The sequence below is a fragment of the Taudactylus pleione genome, unplaced genomic scaffold, assembly GCF_031769625.1.
Source record: "Taudactylus pleione unplaced genomic scaffold, aTauple2 ptg001990l, whole genome shotgun sequence".
In the NCBI taxonomy this organism is placed as follows: domain Eukaryota; kingdom Metazoa; phylum Chordata; class Amphibia; order Anura; family Myobatrachidae; genus Taudactylus; species Taudactylus pleione.
In genome coordinates, this window is record NW_028286386.1 from 2,700,142 (window position 1) to 2,721,307 (window position 21,166).

Genomic DNA, 21,166 nt, shown 5'->3' on the forward strand with positions numbered 1-21,166 from the left:
TTCCTCTCCTTAGTTTGCAAAATAGCTTGTTCCTATATTTGTCCTTGTATTGCACAGTAAGGCTAAATGCCAGTCCTTCTTGCTTCATAAAAACATATTTTTTCAGCGAACACTGTGATTCAAAAGTGCAGGTGTGCAAAAGTGGTTTGTCAGGTGTGGATTCTATATTTATCGGTGATTATGTATTCGGCTCTTACCTTCTAATGTTGGGTGGCCGCCTTTGGATCCTGCATGTCGGATGCTGCTGGAGTGTTGGTGGGTCTTCTCCTATGGTGTAGTGGCCGCGGATGTTATATATCGCTGGCCCCCTCCTCCAGTTCCTGTGCGGGTTTTTAGGCTGCTTGTGTCTTCTGTGGTGTCCCGTTTCATCCCGGCTGAGCTCAAAGCCGGTCGGGTCTCTTTGAGGAGCGTGTAGCGGTGTCACTAGTGGGTTTGGATCAACGGCAAGACCCACCAACACTCCAGCAGCATCCGACACACAGGATCCAAAGGCGGCTGCCCAACATTAGAAGGTAAGAGCCGAATACATAAACAATCACCCGTAAATACAGAAACCACACTTGACAAACCACTATTGCACACCTGCAGTTTTGAATCACCGCGTTCGCTATAAAAATACGTTTTTATGAAGCAAGGAGGACTGCCTTTTAACGATACTGTGCAGTATAAGAACAAACTATTTTGACACTAAGGAAAAGAAATTAGCTTTGAAATATCACAAGTTTATTGTTTGTATTTTATATTTATCTAAAAAAAATTGTATATACATTGCATGTTTTGTTACGAACATGTGTTATGTGATTTTAACAAGTATAGAATATTAAGACATCCATTTGTAACACTTTAAACCCAATTTGATATATTCACATCAAATAAGGGGTATTATATTTTCCGCTAGCACACTTTGGATTTATAAATAGTATAATGTAGAAGTTGAACATATGAAAGATATTTTAATAAAAGCAGACCTGCTGGAGAGCATACTAATGTGGCGGAGGAGAAAGTATTTGCAGGTAGAGGGCTTGTTGTATTTTGTAGTAAAGTAGCATGTTCGTGTGATTGAGTACAGTGTGGCATGAGAACACTGTAAAATACAAGATGCTATTTATGTGGTGTTATAGGCAAGTGAATTTGGTTTGTTTCATACTTTAGTTGTAACGTGTTTTATTTATGACCATTGTAAGCTCTGTTTTCTACTCTAGTCATAGGACTCAAGGGCAGCTCTTTGGTGCAGGCTTGCACTGAACACACATTTTAGCAAAGAAAACCGTACATCTGTTGGTAATTTCCCCACAGCCAATTAAATAACTGATTTGCAGGAAGAGTATTTAAACACCACAAATCCACCCAGTATTGAACATTCAAGCTCTGCAACCATCACTACAGAGGCGCTAGCTTTGGCGGGAAATGCAATTACAACCTAAACGTAATCCAGGTAAAATTATAATCATGTGGTGTGAGGATGAGGATGTCCTCAGGTGCCGTGAAGTGATTGCGCAAGTACTTGAACTTGTCTGCCTAATAGCGGGCACCTATGTCAGTGTGTGACACCTATGCCAGTGTATGCAGCGGTGCTGCAGGTAATATCGTGGCCTCCATTGATATTGTGGAGGCTTCTCCCAAAACGAACTGTGGCGGTGTTTAAGTCTAGATACGTACTATGTGCTGTGTAGTGAGGGATAGTTTGCTGACTTCACGATCAGGGGTAGGATTACCCACTCTGTTGACCAAATTTGAATTGGTTGAATTGGTTTTCTTTATGGAAGTGATTGATAAAATTTGGACCTTCTTCCCGCCAACTGTGTTGTTAAGCGTCTTTATTTACTGGGCAAAAGGGCAGAATAGATGGGCCAAGTGGTTCTTATCTGCCGTCAAATTTTATGTTTCTATTAAGAGGTTAATGAGGAAAAGACTCTATAGATGTCTAACAATTTGCACAAACACACGAAAGCCATCATACTTAAGCAACTTAGAGAACTTAAACACCACAAATCCATCCAGCATTGAACACTGAAGCATTGCAACCATCACTTGTAAGACCAGCAGTTATTTATATGAAAACACAGAAACATTGTATATAGTATACATTATTATTGTATTTGATAAAGCAAAGTAATTGAATGCATATATCCTTTTATTTGCAAAACATCAAATTTCATCTATTTATCACAGGAACATACCTGCCCCACATTAAAACACATTTATTTATTCCTAGCTATTTATATGGCGCATACACATTCTGCAGAGCTTTACAGAGTATTTAACCATTTACATCAGTGCATACCCCACTGGAGCTTACAATCTCTTCCGTACCACATGTACACACATGGGTTAGCTTTTGTTTTGTTGGGAGCCAATAACCTACCAGTACACCTACCAGTGTGGGAGGAAACCGGAGTACCCAGTGGAAACCCACGCAAGCATGGGGAGAATATACAAACTCCACACAGTTAGGGCCATAGCGGGGATCAAACCCAAGACCTCAGTGCTGTGAGACAAAAATGCTAACCATTATAGTAATCATGCTAGGTCTGGCGCGGGACCTTAAAAGGGGCGCCGTCATGAGAAAAGGGTGTGTCCACTCCTTTTCAACACTCTTGGGGGCATGCATGGCATCTATTCATCGGTGGTGAGTTCTGCACCCCAACTTTTTCCACCCGTGGGTCAGTGTTGCCCACTGGTGGGCACGGGACCCAGCAGGCCGCCGCCATAAGGGCAGGGCGCATTTTTCCGATCTGAAATCAGGCGGCACGGGCGCCATGCTAACAGCCTAGCAGGAATGCTACATTGCACACCTCTCAATCACTATAATGCTTTAAAAGGGAAGTCGCTTGTAATAAACTATTTTCTTGATTTTGATTTTCCGGTCAACAAACCATTTTTCAACATTTTTTAGTTTACTTTTGCTGTGACTTATTTCTTGTGCTGGTTTTGCAGGCTTGTTTGTCTGATGGGCCTCCTGCAGAAGATGTTATATGTCTGGAGCCAATCTGTCACAAAAATGTGGAGTGTCCAATATGTGGGTGTAAATTTTCCCGGACCCAGATTGAGAGGCATGCCGCATACTGTGATGGGACGAATAGTCAGCAAGAAATGGCTGGTTGGTGTCATTTTGTGTATTTCATCATGTATATTTCTAGGGCAACACAGATTCCATAGTATTAGACAGTCTTGCAGGTATGACATACATCAAAGCAATAAACATAATACTGTAGTATGAATACAATTACCATGAATAAAAATAAGCATAAGAACATATACATGGGTAGTCTTGAGCTAGCAGTAATAGATAGTATGACTTAAGTATGAATTCCATGTCTGTTAGTGAACAAACAGGAGAAGATTCAACATAAAACATGGCGTTATAGTAGTATGAGGAAGACCTAGGTTAGGGAATACACTACCCATGATAGCTAACAATTTAGCGGAAGGTCTTAATGACAGAGATGGAATGGACAGAGATGCATCTGGATATTGTGGACTGGGGAAGAAGGAGACTTAGTAGATCTCCACATCAGTTCTGTAAAATGAGGAACAAGTGAAGGCATTTATAGAGTGATGCAGCAAATATAATGTGGCAGGAGATGAATATTAGTCTGGCCGCAGTATTCAGGATGGCTATAAGGGGAAGAGGAGTGTTAGTAAAAGGTGGCTGTGACAGTAGTTGAGGAGGAGAATAATGAGTGAGTGGATTGTGGTTTTAGCAACTATTTGAGGAAAAGGTAAAATTTGCTAATGTAGCAGAGTGGGAGCATTAGGGCTGAGAGGGACTGCATGGGGGGGGGAGAGTTGAGGATGACACAGGCAGTGTGTACATGAAGTGGGGGAGAGTGATGTTGACAGTGACTGATTTGTGGGGAGATGTAGAGACATTAGCAGGGCTAAAGATGTTGATCTCCGATTTAGACTTGATTGAGTATGAGAAAGCATTGGATCATCCAGGTGGAGATGGCAAAGAGGTAGTTAGAAACACAGGGTAAAGGTGCATATCCACTACACCAGAGGTTCCCAAACGCGGACCTCAAGGCTCCCCAACAGTTCAGGTTTTAGAGATATCCATGGTTGAGTACAGGTGGTTAGATCAAATTGACTGAGGTACTAATTAAGTCACCTGTGCTCAACCATGGATATCTCTAAAACCTGAACTGTCGGGGAGCCTTGAGGACTGCGTTTGGGAACCTCTGCACTACACAATATAAATGAACGATAACGACATCATTATCGTTCATTAATTCTGCAGTGAATATGCCGGCAACGACCAGCGATGCGCGCTTCCACTGGTCGTTGTCTGCATCTGTCATCGCCTGAATCTGCTATCCAACTTGACGATATCATCAGGTCGTGCAGGTTCAGGGATGAGGGAGGGTGCCCACACTTAACGATATATCGTTCAGTGTGGGCTCAATGTCCACTGCATAATATAATGAATGATAACAATGTCGTTATCGTTCAATGTAGTGGGTATGCGGCATAAGAATGATGGAGAGTAGATGGTGAGGAAAGATTAGATTTGGGTGTTGTCTGCATTCATGTGGTTGTGCAGGCTGAAAAAGCTTATGAGATTGCCAACAGAATGTGTAGATAGAGATGAGCATAAGGCCACAAACAGATGCTTTGGGGAACCCCGATGGAAAGTGGAACAGGTGACCAAAACAGTGACAAACTTAGAGTGACCTGAGCAGCAGTAAGCTCTCCAAGGTAAGACAGTTGTTCAGCCAAATCGGTGAAGAGTGTCCAATTAGAAAGTGTATGACAGTGGTGTAGAGGTCAAGGAGTATGAGAGATGTGGCCCCATGACTAGGCTAAAGCTGGGTACACACTGGCCGACACATCGGCCGTCCATTTGAACGGATGATACATCATGTATGCAACGTCGTTCACAGACATATCGCATGTGCTGTGCTGCGCAGCCAATTCCCTATATATCTGCAGATATATTGGTGCATCATGCAGTGTGTACGGGCAGTCATCCAACCTCCCATACACTTGCTGCACGGGCCAGCGGTGATTGACAGCTCCACTGAGTGGGCGCATGTAAATGCCTGCCCAGTTGTGACTTCAGTCACGATGAATCGGGCAGTCTGTATGCAAAACATATATGTTCTGCACATATATCTGCAGATCAGTCGATCTCCAGATTTACCAGTCAGGTGTATACCCACCTTTAGAGTAGGTCATTGGTCACTTTGAATAGGGTATCTCGAGAGCGTGATGAAGCCAGAAGACCAAAGAGGGTCAGTTGGTTAAATACACGTTGTTAGAAGCAAGGTGCAACATTTACATATACATGTTTGTTTATGTCAAACAATAATAAACAAAACCCTTTCCCCAGAAATACTGGAATAAAATGGGCATCTAGTCGTGCATATGTTGGCATTGGCAATGTATTACAAAAAAAAAAAAAAAATCTCACTTTCTTGTTTTGTTTGATTTAGTTTTGAGACCAAGACACAAATTAATGAGAAGAAGCCGTACTGGATCTGATGACAGCATCCCATCGTCAGACTCTGCCAAGTAAGTAGGTATACTCTTCTTTTGTTTCTAATAACACAGGCTCCAATAGGAGTCCAAGGACTTTTTATTTTCTGCCATGACAAATGAACTGACCTACCCTGAGCTGCCAATTTAGTCTTCTAATGAGTTGACTGAATTTTCTTTTAGACACTGTTGGAAACCGTTTGCAAAATGAATACACTACTAAACCACCCACAATAGAAAATGTGTGGATGAGCAACCTGAAGACCAATGTGACTGAATATCTACATTTACTATGACATGGAAAATATTTTTATACATGTAAACACGTTGTCTCTTTATGTAATATTTAGTAAATCATCTAAACTTCAAAAGGCATCGAAGTGACATTTTCATTTATGAAGCATGATGTTATAATGTCATCCACTTACTCTGCATCATTTATTTTTATAGTGCTAACATACAGTACACTGCCAGAAATATATAAAGAACTGCGCTGAATAAACCGTGACCACCAATTATAATAATCTATATATTTTTTTTATTTTTTATATATAAAAAAGATGGCATATATAAAAGAATACAAGACGCTAAGTAAAAATCAAGTATCTAGAACATCGAGACGATACATAATATGAATACAATTCCATATATTTTTAGTGTACCGTAATACTAAAACAATGTTTAAAAGATGTACAAAATAGAAAAGATTTGTATCTTCATAAGTGAGCAATAATTGTTACATTCTACAGTTGGACACATTAAATCAGAGGAGAAAAATAAAATTTAAACTGTCTCACATGGAAAGGAATAATGTTCCAAATAGTCAATTCTAACCGGTTAGAAATTATCCATACATATGATTTACCTGCTTATCATGTATCCTGCAGGTTGTTTTAAAAGACTTTTATAAGCTCCTGTCAGCGTTATAAACCAAGGTGGTTTTCCAGTGTTAATACCACTTATGGTTGTCACTTTTCCACCCGCTGTTAAGGTCAGTCACCTTTTGGCTCTCAAAGAAATAAGCAGCGCTTGTAGCATTCAATTAATAGGGAAAAAGATATTTATTCATACATAAGTCAAATAATGAATGTAAAATATATACAATATCAAGAAAACTAAAAATAGGAGAATTGATTCCCCACATATACTTTAAAAATCACAGCCTATACATAGAATAATTCACTGAAGGGTGAAACGATGAAAAAAGATGAAAAAAAAAAAAAAACACTTGCATATATTCAGTTTCTAATATTCTTATGTTTAGAATTTGTATCGGAACAATTCCAAAGGCAATAATATCTCTTTATGTTGGTAACAAAATTAGTTACTGAGTGAGAGAAGAAATGTGCTCAAGGCAATGTCCCGGTAAATGGAGAGCAATATGGGATATAAGATAGCCACTGTACAGCACCGTATCAGCCCTTTAAATAAGGGTAGGTGTCTCACATCCAGGTGGGGGGACAGTCACCTGGGATAAATACCTGTATTGTCCCAGGTGTAGTTATCGGGTGGAGCTGGTAGTTGAAAGGCTCAGGTTCCAGTGCAGCCGGCGGTGATTGTTTCTCCCGGCAAAGACTTGTCACATATTATGGGGTATAGGACATCCGTAGCAGCGGCAATGAGTTCACATAACTCAAATGTAGTGACTCGCTGTGTGACCAAGCCGGGCAGGGTGAAGTTCGGCAGCGACAGTCTGCAAGCACCCGCCCGGAAAGAAAGTCTGATGTTATGCGGCTAAGTGTACTGCATCAAAGACGGGCTCTTCTTATGATGGTAATGGTCCCAAAAGCTCCGTATGTGTAATAGCCACTATTACCGGTCACAGTTAGAAAATCAGCATGATGTCCCGTGTATAAAAGATTCTCAGTTTCAAAAGGTGCAGGTGTTTAGCGTATAGCTTTGGATCAGTCACCCTTCAGCAGGCTCTCACCTGCTGTAAGCTGGAGGGAAAGTTCAATGTGCTCGGGGCTTTGAGCAGCTGTCAGATATTTACCTGCTCTGATGCTTTGTCCTCTTGTAGCTCACTGCTGCTACTTGGTCCCACCGGCTCTGTTAATGGAGCTGTGGTGGAAGATATTATGTAGCTTTCCACTTTGGTATTAGTTTATCTACAACAGAATAGGAGCCGGCCAATTAGTAGAGTTGGGTGACATCCCATATAAGCCACAGTTCTCACAGTCTTGGTGACGGAGATACAAATTCTCCTTCAATAAGTTGGATAAGTCAATAGTTGTTTAGGGCAGCAACGCGTTTCGTCCAAACCTTTGGACTTTTTCAAGCTTAATGCCCTACTTATGAACCCAGCCCCATTTTATAGGGCTGATCATTGTTAATCGTAGATAATTGGAAACCGTCCATCTCTAATCATATTCTTCTTTACAATGACGGCATCTAGATCTCATACAAACAGGATTTAGTACGTGTTCATATAAAAGGTCTATAGCAATCAATAAATACATATTTATCTACTATTCAGCCATTGCCATAAATCGTATGGTGGTATCCATATTTAGATAATTCACCTCAATTAAAAATATCAACAGTGATCTATAGAAAACTATAGGAGAGTAGTATACCAGTGATAGTTATTACATACAAAAATGCCTAAAAATATCACGCATAAATGTATTATATGTAGCAGCAGTTTTAATTATAATATTACTAATTTCAGATTCATAGGGTTGGCAGTTATAACAGTATTGTTGAAGATTACTATATTTTGATCAGTATTATATACTACATATGTATTTTTAATTGGAGTTCAAATCATGATACAAAATCGGACATAATATTAGTTAATTAAACATACCATATTTCTAGTATAAATATATAAATAGAAGCCATATCAGTATGGGTGGTGGACACTGTGTGCCATCCATTGACCGGACAGTACATATGGATGGCAGACGGTGACCACCAGCAGCACCAGATCTACTTATTGTTCAGACTTCGCTCAGTCCATCTGGATGTAACGTCTGGAGCTTGAAGATCCATTGTGAGTCTGCTCTGCACAATTTCCTGTATCTGTCTCCGCCTCTTACTGTATCACTAATCCTTTCAGTCCCCAGGACTTTTAAAATTTGAGGGTTACAATTGTGTTGTTCAAAAAAGTGTTGAGACACTGTGCGTCATCAAGCCTTAAGGTGCATACACACTAGACGATATGCTCCCTGAGCGATATCGTCTAGTGTGTCCCCGGCAGGCTGTGCTCAATGTCGTTCATGACATTGAGCACAGCCGCTGAACGATATCATTAGCGATATCGTTCAGCGCCGGGCTCTCTCACCCATTCCCTGACATGCAGCAACCTGACGAGGTCGTCAGGTTGGCCTGCATGTCAGCCCGATGAACGAGGATGACGAACGACCCGCGGGAACGCGCGTCGTCGTCATCGTTCATCTTTTTTGTGTTAAAAATGGACGATAAAGTGGACGACTGAACGATAACGATATCGTTATCGTTCAGTCGTCCACTTTAATCGCCCAGTGTGTACGTACCAAAACTTTGTTAGTACCATGTTCTCTAAATCTTTCTTTTAGAGTTCTGGTTGTACGTCCAACGTATTGTTTTGGACACGAACAGCTGAGGAGATAAATAACATAATATGATTGGCAATTGATAAATTGTTTTATTGTATTTATGGCATTCTGTACTGATCTTCATACTTGTGTATTGTTTCCGATGTAATCACAGGTCAAACACCTAGAATGGTTGCATCGAAAGCACCCTGATGGTCTATTGGGGAGCCAGGTGGGATTTATTGGCATCACTGTAGTACTAGGTTTTAACATGCTTGGAGCCAAAAACTTTTTAAATTTCGATTTTTCTTAAAGAAAATTTTTGGTTTTGTTTCGATGCACTTAGAAAGGATAGGAACATTAAATATTTGTTCTTAAATTGAGAAATAATTAATATTGAAGAAATGCATTTCTTTTTGGTTTGTTCTATATCAGTATTAGAAGATTGCAGTGTACTGTATGATAGAGTACAGTACAGCAACTTACTTTAGAGAATGGGCATGGTCATAAAATTGATTGGGTATTAACAAGGAGACAAGGGGGTAAGAAGGCCTATTCACAAGCATAAAATCTAGAGGAGAACATGTTGATGTATTCACCTTCCAATATGATATCTCTGGGTAAAATACTGTTTACATCTTTCCATATCAGACCTGTGAAGCTTTAGGTTTCTGTGAACTGTCCCTGCTTCCCTTCTTAATTTCATAGTGATGAAGTTAGATAAATCCTTCTGCAGGGAACAACTTTTTACATAGACCTGAACAAGAGACTAGCACAGATGACATAGGACTCATGAAGTTTTAAATCTAAACATTTAAGTTTTTTCAGGTCCTCTATTGAGCTCAGTAATACAGTCCATGGTGTGGATCAATATTGTTCAATGATGTTTATTGAGGATATTTATTTTTGTTTAGGTGGTTAGTTACAATATACAGAATTGCCAGGTTATAGTTTTAGAAAAAAATATAGTTATAATGAAAATTATTAAATTGTGGCACCTTGCCCTTTGCAAAGGAGAAGTGGTGGTAGAACATGACTGTGAAATGATTTTTGATGTCAGACGAGTGTGGTTTAAGCATCTTTGAAACTGCTGAGCTCCTGGTATTTTTACAAACAGCAATAACTAGAGTTTATATAGAATGGTACACAAAACAATCCATTCAGTGAGTGGCATTCTATGGTTAATGAGACAAGTCCGAGGAGAATGGCCGACCTGGTTCAAGCTGATAGGAAGGCAATAGTAATTCAAATAAGCATACATTACAACAGCGGTATACTGAAGAGCAGCTCTGAAGGTATAACACATTGAAGCTTGAAGTGGATGGACTACAGCAGCAGAAGACCACACCTGTTTCCACTCCTGTCAAAGAAAAAGCTTGCATGATCTGATGAATCTCTATTTCTGCAGGGTTTGGCAGATGGTAGAATCCATATTTGTCATGCACAACATGAAGCCAGGCTGCCTTGTATCAGCAGTTTAGGGTGGTGATATAATGGTGTAGGGAATATATTCTTGGCACACATTAGGCCCTTTTGACATTTAAAAGATATTCCTTTAGTATTAGTCACCAGATCTCAATCTAGTATACAGCATGAATTTGCAGCTAACATACCTTCAGCAACTGCCTCATGCCGTCATGTCACCACGGACCAGAACCTATAAGTAATTAGATGTGATCTAGACTAAATGGGTATCAATAGACCAGGCAAGTAAAACACTGTTGGTAAATTTAAGGGGTTGGTAAATTTAACGGGTGCCAGGTTATCTTCTGATGTGAATAAATTAGTCTGCATATATTTATAACTATATACAGCCTCTAAATACACACTTTGCTGGAACACTGACTATATTCTCTCATTATCATCCCACCTACAGGCCCGTATTCAATTAGAGCGGACCTGCGATACTTTTTCGCCTCCCCAGACTTTCCGCCTACTTCGCCTGTTTTGCAGGTGGAAAAGTATCGCTTGCGCGCCCGTGTATCGCCATATTCAATTTGAAGGTAGGCGAAAATGGGACCCGGCGAAACTTGAACAGGCGAAAAGTACTGTCAGATTTGTGGAAATCAGCCTTACACCCCTCAAATGATGCTCTGACATGGGGGTTCCCTATGGTACCCCCCGATTTGGCTTGCTGAAGATATTTGATGTTTTTAAACAGGCTCAATAGCTGCTAAATAGCGTTTTTTAATAAGTGGTGCAGAATAGTATTTAGAAGTTTTTGTTTTTGTTGAAAATAACTTATCCCTGCAAATTTGGGGTACTTGAAAATGGGGGCCAGCATATTTAAAAGTTGCTAAAGTAAAGTTGAAAAAAACTTGAAAAATCCACCTGCAGCAAGCCCCTGCAATCACAAAAACACTTGGGGGATACTTGGGGACCCCCCCAGAATCAAGTTCGCTAGTTTTTAACTTTGTACCCCAACTTTATTTATTTTTATTTTTTTACAACCCCGAATTCAAAGTAATTTTTTGGGGTGTTAAGTGTTTTTTTTATTTTATTTTATTTTGACACCGTTTACCTTTGGGGGACTGTCCGCAACGTTGCACCCCAAAACCCCAATTCTGCACTTTTTTCTGCCTGCTATTCATAGGTGAAAGTTTTCCGCCTATTACATTGCATTGACTTTCCACTTAGGCGAAAAATCTTCCAAATGGAATACGGAGTAAAATCAAAACAGGCGAAAATGACGTAATCGGCTTTTCGCTCCAAATTGAATACAGCCCACAGTATGATAAACATCATGACTGCAGAAGGTGCCTGTAACAATCTTCCCTGAGATCTCTGTTGTCACTCTGCTACTGGTAACACCTATTTGGGTCTCCATGATGCCAACCAATCAGTTCCTAACTGTCATTTTTCAAACACAGCCTTTAAAGTGACAGGAGCTGGTTGGTTGGTTTATCTCCATCCACTTTATCTCTTTTGAGGCTTAGTACATAGCGCCTTATTCAACTACGGATGGAATTGCAAAGCTGTGCAATTCCGTCTGTGCATATATGGTAATGCAGCAGGAGGCATCACGCCTCCTGCTGCATTACGTATCCGAGCTGCATTGTCCAACGCAGCATCGGATACTCTGCAGAACATTGGCCGTGGGGTCACGCAGCCGGCTGCCGCAGATGAGAGAAAAAAGCCAGGAGGCTTCTTTCCTCCCCCACCAACGGCGGCGACACGCCCCGGTTTCGGGAAACTGGAGGCCATTGCCGCCCCCTCCCCACCCACAGACGGCAGCAGACTGTCAATCGCTGGCAGTCTGCTGCGAGTTTACGTGCGGGATCGCAGACCCGTTCTGCACATGCGCAGAACAAGTCATGTACCTGCGCAGATTCCCGATCACTGGGAATCTGCATTCAGCAGTGCTCTAGCTTGCACTGCTGAATAAGACCCATAGACCCCTATATGCCTAGTACCTAGTCACTCCTGGTAGTCTGTGAAGATGTCAAGGCAACCATTAAACAATTTCTTTGACCTGAGTTGCAGCGGTACAATGAAGGCTCTCAGTGTTTCTATGCCGGAGTCTGGCACTACTCTCCTGACAATGACATGTACTATTGTTCTCTGTAACCAAACATAATTGACCTATTTGCAACTCTTAATATAAGGAATACAAGACTTAGAATATAAATAAATTCCCATAGCACACAAAAGTTAACAGTGGCTAATCAACCGTTTCCACAGATCTTGACACTATTCATTATTAATATTATTCTACCTTCAGACTAAGGGCCTGATTCAGCAGCGATCACAATTGCAACTATGATTGTTAACCATTGTGCATGCGCGACGATCGCACTGCAATCACGCACGCAGACAGGAATCCATCGCAGAGTGAGTGACAGGTCGTGAGCGTTTGGGGGTGGTGATGGGGGTGTGGTTGCAGAAAGGCGTGCCTGTCCGTTTGAACGCCGTTGCGTGGGCAAGCATAAATTTACCACTGTGATTGCCTATCCAGCTTGAGAGTTTTCTGCGTGCGACGAGACTTGCAATTTCAGCGACAGGTCAGAGCTGCTGTAATTGTGTGTGAGGGACCGATGTTCCTCGATGTTACCGATGGATACACAGGACTGCAAGGTATTACGGATGTGAGAGAGCACAGAAAATCTGACTAATAGTTGTGCAGTGCAATAATGAACACATTTGAACACAACAGCGAGTGGCTAATAAAGTGATGCCATAATAACCTCCAATTAATGAAATGAAATGGTACCACAAGTTATCATTAATGGCTTAATCTCGGCCACATTTCCTGTCAGTTACTATAATCATTTTAGACAGAAGTTTTGCGGATCATAAGTTTGGTTGTGAAGGTGTGTACGTACGAATCTGGACTTTCGACTGGAAGTGTAATCGAAAGTAAAATCACATCTGAAGTATGATTATACATGGTTATACAGATGGGTCCTCATACATTTAAGCCTCCTTGCATGTGAAACAACCCTTCTAGTCGCCCCATGCCGTGGCGTGAGTTGTTAGCGTATTTTGTGCAACGTGCAGCTTTTTACCTTCACATGCGTCTTATTTCACAGTGATACGAATAGATGGCACAAGTAGCTACTGCTGATTAAAACAATATGCAGCATACCTATATTCTGTGAGCGAGTGCGGGTGTATCTGCATGTGAAACGCTACGTTACAGTGTCAGTGGCTGTAACACTGTAACATAGCAATTTGCATGCAGTCACACACACAACTTAGTAATGCTGCATATAATTTGAATCAGCAGAAGCTGCTTGTGTTATCGATTCGCATCACTGTGCAAATAAGATTAATTTGAAGGTAAAAATGCACAAGAGACGCTCAGCGCTACCAAGTCAAGCCACTGTGTGAACAAGACGCATTTGAAGGTAAAAAGTTGCACGAAAAAAACGCTCGGCGCTACCAAGTCACATGGAGCTCCCGCATTATGTGTGGCACGACTTGCAGTGCACGGAGGATAGATGTGGATACATCTGTAACTATCTTAAGAATTAGGAGAGTCATTTGAACTTAAAAAAACTCTGGGATGCCAGTTGTGCAACATGCCTCCTGTGCATTACTTATCCGAGCTGCGTTGTCCAACGCAGCATCTGATAATCTGCGTACCATCAGCCGGCTGCGGTGACCCATGGGGTCCCGCTGCCGGCCACCGCAGTTTAGAGGAAGAGGCCAGGAAATCTCCTTCAGCCGACGTAGACCCTGGCTTCTTCCCTCCCCTGCAACGGCGGCGACACACCTCCGTTTCGGGAAACTGAGGGCATCGCCGCCCCCTCCCCGCCCACAATGGCAGCAGGCTGTCAATTACTGACAGTCTGCTGCCAGTCTGCAAGCCAGTCAGTGGGAACCATTCTACGCACTCGCAGAATGGGTCTTGGGCCTGCGCAGATTCCCAAACATCAGGAATCTGAATCAAGCCCTGTGTGTGCTATCATACACAAATAAAACACGCATTGCTGGAATTGTGAAATTATTCAACAGTATTAATTGTTACATAGCATCACTTTTATATCACGATTCTTACTTTTTGTCACTGTATTACTGCTGAAGTAATTACCTTTTAATTATTGTGTTGACATGATTCAATGAAAGGTTTCTATTTTACCTAATTAGAATAAATAAAAGTTGTTAATTGTAGTGTATCACAACAAGATAACCTCTTTCCATCTACCCTGCTTTAACAAATTGTTTCGGATGCTAGTGGTAGCACTCTCTAAACCTGCTCAAAGATATCATTAGGGGTTACATAAACCACTTAAAACGAATATATTTGCCTAGTGCGGAAGGCCAATTTTCTTAGATAGGTATGGTACAATTTACTCAATTAACCAACACAAGATTGCTTCAAACTAGATTGTATTTTGTCTGGAGAGTTTCTGCCTCCGTTATGTTTTCTGTGCAGGCTTTGTATATTTTTAAGTTGATATTTTTACTAATGCTCTTGCCATGTAGCGTGTGACTTGGAACCATTTTGACTATTCTAAAGGTGGGTACACACTCAGACTATGTCGGCACAATATGTCATTTCCAGACGAATCGCAACGACTTATCGGCCGCATCGTTCAGTGTGTACGGCCAATATGCGCGGTCACGTGCGGTATTGTCCGGTCAGTTCATCGCATGCGGCCCCGTTACAGGTAACGAAGGACAGAACTAGGGATTGTTCCATTGTTCATTACCTCGTTTTAATGTGTATCCGAGGTACGATACGTTGGCCTGTTGGTGTGTACTCGGCATAAGCGATCAAAGGCCCGAATACAGAGGGTAATGAATGCTTGTATGTAAAGCTACAGACCTGGCCTAATCAAACACCACCAACTTTTTCTGCTGAACAACAGCAATGAATTTATTAAGGGTCTGTGATTTTGTAAGACACCATGATTGCACTAAAGCCATAATGTGTTTTTCTAATTTGTAAAATGCTATTGGTCATATTGACGCTTTGGACTGGTCCATGTGATTTAAACCTGCTAGAAAATATATTATACATCTTTATCAGTAGCAAAGCAGGGTATTTTTTTATTGCCTGAAAACTTTTTTACCGCCAACTACAATGCTCTTTCACCCATGGGCGTGTTAAGAGGAAGTGCCTAACGTAGCAGGCAGAATGTTAGTGACTTGCTGGCAGACTTGCTTTGTGTTTTGGTCGATTCATATTCGGGGGGCAAGACCAGTTTTATTTTAACGGTTTTGAGATGCATAATATCTAATTAGAACACTGTCCTAAAGTTGTGCTAGGAGCTTCAGTTGTCTATAGTGGAGTTAGATTGATGGGTAATACCACTTAGCAGCGCTGCAATTGGATGTTGGGATAATTCTGAAGATTGTATCTTTTTTGTAGCTTCCTGCTCTTTCTTAAACTATTGTGGGGTTTAGTGGTCCTTTAATTTACTAGTTGCTAAAAATACTAATGTTCTCACAATATACCCAATTTGGTTTGAAACTTCTTAGATTTTATGCAATGTTTTAAGAACTCCAGCAAAAATGTCAAATGTTATACAGTATGTGGTGTTTTTGTATGTTGCTGATATACAACTTATCACTTATGCTGCATACACACGTAACTATTTTTTGAACGATTTGTCGATAACTACGTCGTTATCGTTAAATCGTTCAGTTTGAGTTATAACGATGAACGATAATCACAAATGTGCACTCCCTTTTGTAGTTATCGTTCATCGTCCATTTCAGACTGTCCAACATGGCGATTTTCATTAAGGGAAGGAACATTTTTCGTTCATAGTTCAAAAAATCGTTCATTACACTTCAAAAAATCGTTCACTTTTTCAAGTTAAAATCTGACAAAATCGTTACATGTGTATGCACCTTTAAGGTGCATACACACGTGACTATTTTGTAACCAACGATTTTCTGTCAGATTTTCCCTTGAAAAAATGAACGATTTGTTTGAAGTGTAATGAATTTTTACAATGATGAATGAAACATGTTCCTTCCCTTAATGAAAACCATTATGTTGGACAGTCTGAAATGGCCCATGAACGATAACTACAAACGGGAGCGCGCTTGAACAATTATCGTTCATCGTTCTAACTCAGAAACTGAACGATTTTTTGAACGATAACGACGTCATTAACGATAAATTGTTCAGCAATCGTTACGTGTGTATTCACCTTTACTGGTGGTGGTTTATTTTTCTGATCTGGTGGGTTCCTCAATGTATACAACTGTGCTCACTCTACGCTACATCCACTTGGCTATTTCAGTCAGGCAGTGATATTTGGAATTAATTGGAAAGCTCCATTAATTGAGAACACTCTTGGAAACAAGTCAGCCCTAGTCTAATGGAAGCATCGGGTAACATAAATTGTGTGCCTTTTTTTGTAGTTAAGTGCAGCTGGTAAAAAAATATTGAGGGGTGTATACCAATGTAGATGGAACTACTGAAAAGACTTAGCGAGATTAGTTTAGTACCTTAGAGGTCTATGCACTAAGCCTTGGAGAGAGATGACGTGAATGGAAATAAAGTACCAATCAGCTCCTAACTGACACTTTACAGGCTGTGTTTGAAAAATTAGTTAGGAGCTGATTGGTTGATACTATATCACCATCCACTTTATCGGTCTCCAAGGCTTCGTACATACAGTCAGGGCCGGCTCCAGGGGTCTGAGCACCATGTGCCGGCCCGGGACGCTGCGCCCTGCTATCGCATGCGTGCTGCATCCATTCACACTCCGGGGGTCCGGCACAGCTGCAGCGGTGGGGGTCCCCAACCTCCCGATTTCACCACCCGTAGGCCACTTTGGCCCACGGGTGGAACAGCGGGACAGTACTGTCCCACTGAAATTGGGATGTTGGGGAGGGGTGCGCCCTCTATGGGTGGTGCCCCTGTTCAACCGCACTGGTCGAACACCCCTAGAGCCGGCCCTGCATACAGTATACTCCTTAGTACTGTCAGTACCTTGAAAAAAGACCTAAAGACTACAAACCCCAACTCCTTGTTATGTGATAATTACTTTTGCTAATCACAATGATCAGCCAGTGAAATCTTGGGAATTTTCCATCTATGTTAATAACTGCATACATCAGTAGATACATTTAGTAGACATTTAATATGAAACTTGTGAGCATCAAGTATTCTGGAGTAGTACTAACTTAACAGACATGTTTGATCATTTTACTACGCTAAAGTAATAAAACTGCCTTAACATAAAAAATGTTATCCCCTTCTGAAATGTAGTGTTTTGGAAAACAGTTTTATTTTAAAGATGTGTCCACATACACCTATCCTCAAATCGCACCAAATAGGACTTAGCCACATCTTACAAAGTTTCTTAAAATATACATCTTAATCTGCTACTTTATACTAATTTATTTATGACAAACATATAAATCCTAAGTATTTAGTACAGTGTTAGCTATTTAAGACGCAAAATTCAGGAAAAAGACTACAGTGTGGGTAAAAAGACAGAGGTCCTATACGAATGACTTGTGCCTCACATAGTTCTGCTTCATCTGCTACTACATACCAATTCCTTTGCGACAAAAATATACTAATCCATATATACTCTATTAGCCACTTAGTACACTATTAGTGAATTAAGATGCAAAATTCAGGGAAAAGTATGGTTAAAAGCAACATCAGAGGGTCCTATATAAGTGGGTTGCACCAAGCATTGTTATGCTTCATCTGCTACTTTATACCAATTATTTTGCAACAAAAACTACTAAGTGCTTAGTACACTGTTAGCTACTTAGTACATTAATAGTGCATGAAGCTGCAAAATTCAGGAAAAAATACTCAAGCACAGGTATTGCTTCCCGTGGCGAAGTGTGTCACGCCATATGGCGCAAAAGGGGTAGGTATACAAGGACATATCTGTAGCTGCTGCACCAAAGTTGTAGTAATACAGATTTGCTTTCAGTTATTTGAAGATCAGGGACACAGTCCATTTCTATACTCTATTTGCCCCATTGGTTCTTTTATTGGGCATATTACTTTTCAGATGAGAACCCATTCTAAATAACCCCACTAATGATTTGACATAATCAAGAACGGTTTAACCAACGTAATTATATGTGAGGTGCTAATTGCGTGCGGGTGTATTTTATGCCACTATAACAGTAAAACTTGCCTTCTGTTCTAGCCCATACCACTGTATTAATATCTCTTGTACACTTGAGTTAGTCAAACAAATACGGCTTACCCTAGGTGTACAAATACAATTGGTTATCATAGAAAGCAACGATTGCCTAAAGGCAAATCTCTCTTGAAATCAAACAAGCGCCAACATTAAATAGTACGTTGTTTAGATTTTATTTAAACAGTAGAATTTTAATTAAGCAGCATTTTTTTTTTCTAACCATGCACCAAAACCTATATACACTGGCATAACTATACAGGGTGCAGGGGGTGCGCTGACTATGGGGCCTGGCGGCTTAGGGGGCCTGCCAGCCCAGTAACCAACCCACTGCACCGTGAAGTCTTTTTTTTTTTTTCCCTCTGTTCTTTATTAAAACTTAACGACTTCCAGGCAGCAGCGGGCAGACATGGTATGGGGCATGGAGGGTCATCGGGACTGTGTGGTCACTTATTGATTACTGTGCTTCCGCAAGCCACGCCGATGCAGAGCTACTGACTGATCTTGTGAGATGATTACATCATCTCGTGAGTCTCTCTCTTCACTGGGCTCCGGGCAGCAGCAGTAGTCAGGGGCAAGGCTCAAGTCGTCGGAGCGGTTTGAGGGAAGACCCTGTTTGTGACCCTTTGGTGCAGTGAAAGTGATTTATATTTTAGTCATAAATATAATATGCTCAACATAAATATATATATATGTGTGTATGTATGTGTTCGTACCAGTCATAAGTTTGGACACCAAATGGATAAAAAAAGCACCAAGCGCCCATGGGGGAGTATACCTCTATATGATCAATGTGTATTGGAATGTGTGAAAAGCTGCCAACCACCTAGGAATGATGCCACCACTCCCAAGCGGCACAAAAAGTGCCGGTAACTGCAGGAAGAAAAATAGGTGGAACGGCGCTATGTACACATGTTCAATATATATGGTTTAAAACATTTGATAAAAATGTCATGAATGAAACGATAGATAACCAAAATACAATAATAAATTACAGGAAATAAACAATCTACATAAGCTGTGATCTGTACTGGGGTATTGGATGTGGCACATCCACATATATTGAAAATGGATGAGGTTGATGAAACTGTAGTAGTTAATGCTCACAGAGGAAAAATGTCTCACTCCAAAGGATGTATGACTGAGTGATGTCCACGGAGTAACAAAACATCAGGTCGCAAGTCACTGTTTTTAAATGGCAACCGCTGGTATAAACCTCGAATTGGGGAGACCCATAAATAAGAGCTCCAATGTTGGGCAAATGATATGATGAGAAAATGTACCACCAGCCGTGTCTGGAATAGAGGACTGTCAGCTGGTCCGTGCCGATAGCGTGGCGGAGACTCTGCTCCTGCTGACTGGCTGCTTGCGTGTCTGGGCTGAGAGGCTGTCAGCTGGTCCGTGCCGGTACCATGGCAGAGACTCGGCTCCTGCTGGCTGGCTACCCGCTGTATTGGCTGTCTCCAGGTGGATGATGCAGCGTCAACCTGTGCCGGGCAGATAGTCGCAGCTGGAGGGTGCCGTGAATAAATTGCAGTCCCAGTGCGGATGCTGGCCGGAAAGGGAGCAAGGAAATCCGTGTAATTCCATATGTGTTCTTTCATAGTTTTGATGTCTTCAGTTATATTTATATATATATATATATATATATATATATATATATATACATACATACACAGAAAACCCAGCACTCACCATGTTTAAACACTCACAATGATGTATAAATAAGTAAATAAATAATGGGGATTTAGTTCATGGATTGATTAATGCATTTAAGCCCGCAGCCCACATCACGGGACCCCACTTTCCGCAGGTCCTACACTATCCGTCACACTGATGGAAACCTGTTAGCTGCTATCACATAGTTTAGACTGAAAAAATGTTACCTGGTTTAAAGCTCACCTGCCAGCTAATGGCTTTTAAAGGTAAGGCAGTCACCTGACATAGCTTCTATCACACTACTAAAAAGACAGCTGACACAGGTTAATATAAACGAGTTTGCACATGGGGTGCATGAGAAAGATATGATCACAAAAGGTTAATAAAAATTAACCGCATAAACAAAGTCAGCTGGCAGGTGAGCTTTAAACCAGGTACTATTTTTTTCAGTCTAAACTATGTGATAGCAGCTAACAGGTTTCCATCAGTGTGACGGATAGTGTAGGACCTGCAGAAAGTGGGGTCCCGTGATGTGGGCTGCGGGCTTAAATGCATTGATCAATCCATGAACTAAATCCCCATTATTTATTTACTTATTTATACATCATTGTGAGTGTTTAAACATGGTGAGTGCTGAGTTTTCTGTTTTTATTTATTTAAGCAATGTGGTCACAGGCCACTTGCACCCCAGTCCTGGGAATGGCGAGTGCAGGTCTGCACCCCAAATCTAGGAGTGGCGAGTGCAGTGGATTTCTGACTATATATATATATATATATATATATATATATATATATATATATATAATATATATATATATATATATATATATAATATGTATTGTGCTATCTATTGCAACTTGAATAAATATCCGTGTAATATAGCTTAGACAGTCCACGTGTATTTGGCGTTTTATCCCGTAGAGTGCAGCTTCCCTT

General features: G+C 40.9%; 1 protein-coding gene across 4 annotated transcripts in view; it reads left to right on the forward strand.

Annotated features, from left to right (window-relative positions):
- The window catches only part of UIMC1 (ubiquitin interaction motif containing 1), a 136,547-nt gene that overhangs the window by 100,706 nt on the left and 14,675 nt on the right, over positions 1 to 21,166 (forward strand). For 2 of the 4 annotated variants that reach the window (XM_088465528.1, XM_088465529.1), the window contains exons 9-10: positions 2,938 to 3,100; positions 5,436 to 5,514. In XM_088465528.1, the coding sequence (XP_088321654.1) occupies positions 2,938 to 3,100; positions 5,436 to 5,514 (242 nt within the window). Of the gene's footprint in view, positions 1 to 2,937; positions 3,101 to 5,435; positions 5,519 to 5,661; positions 5,799 to 21,166 lie in introns of those variants that run through there. The other 2 variants (XM_088465530.1, XM_088465531.1) reach the window with 2 other exon arrangements.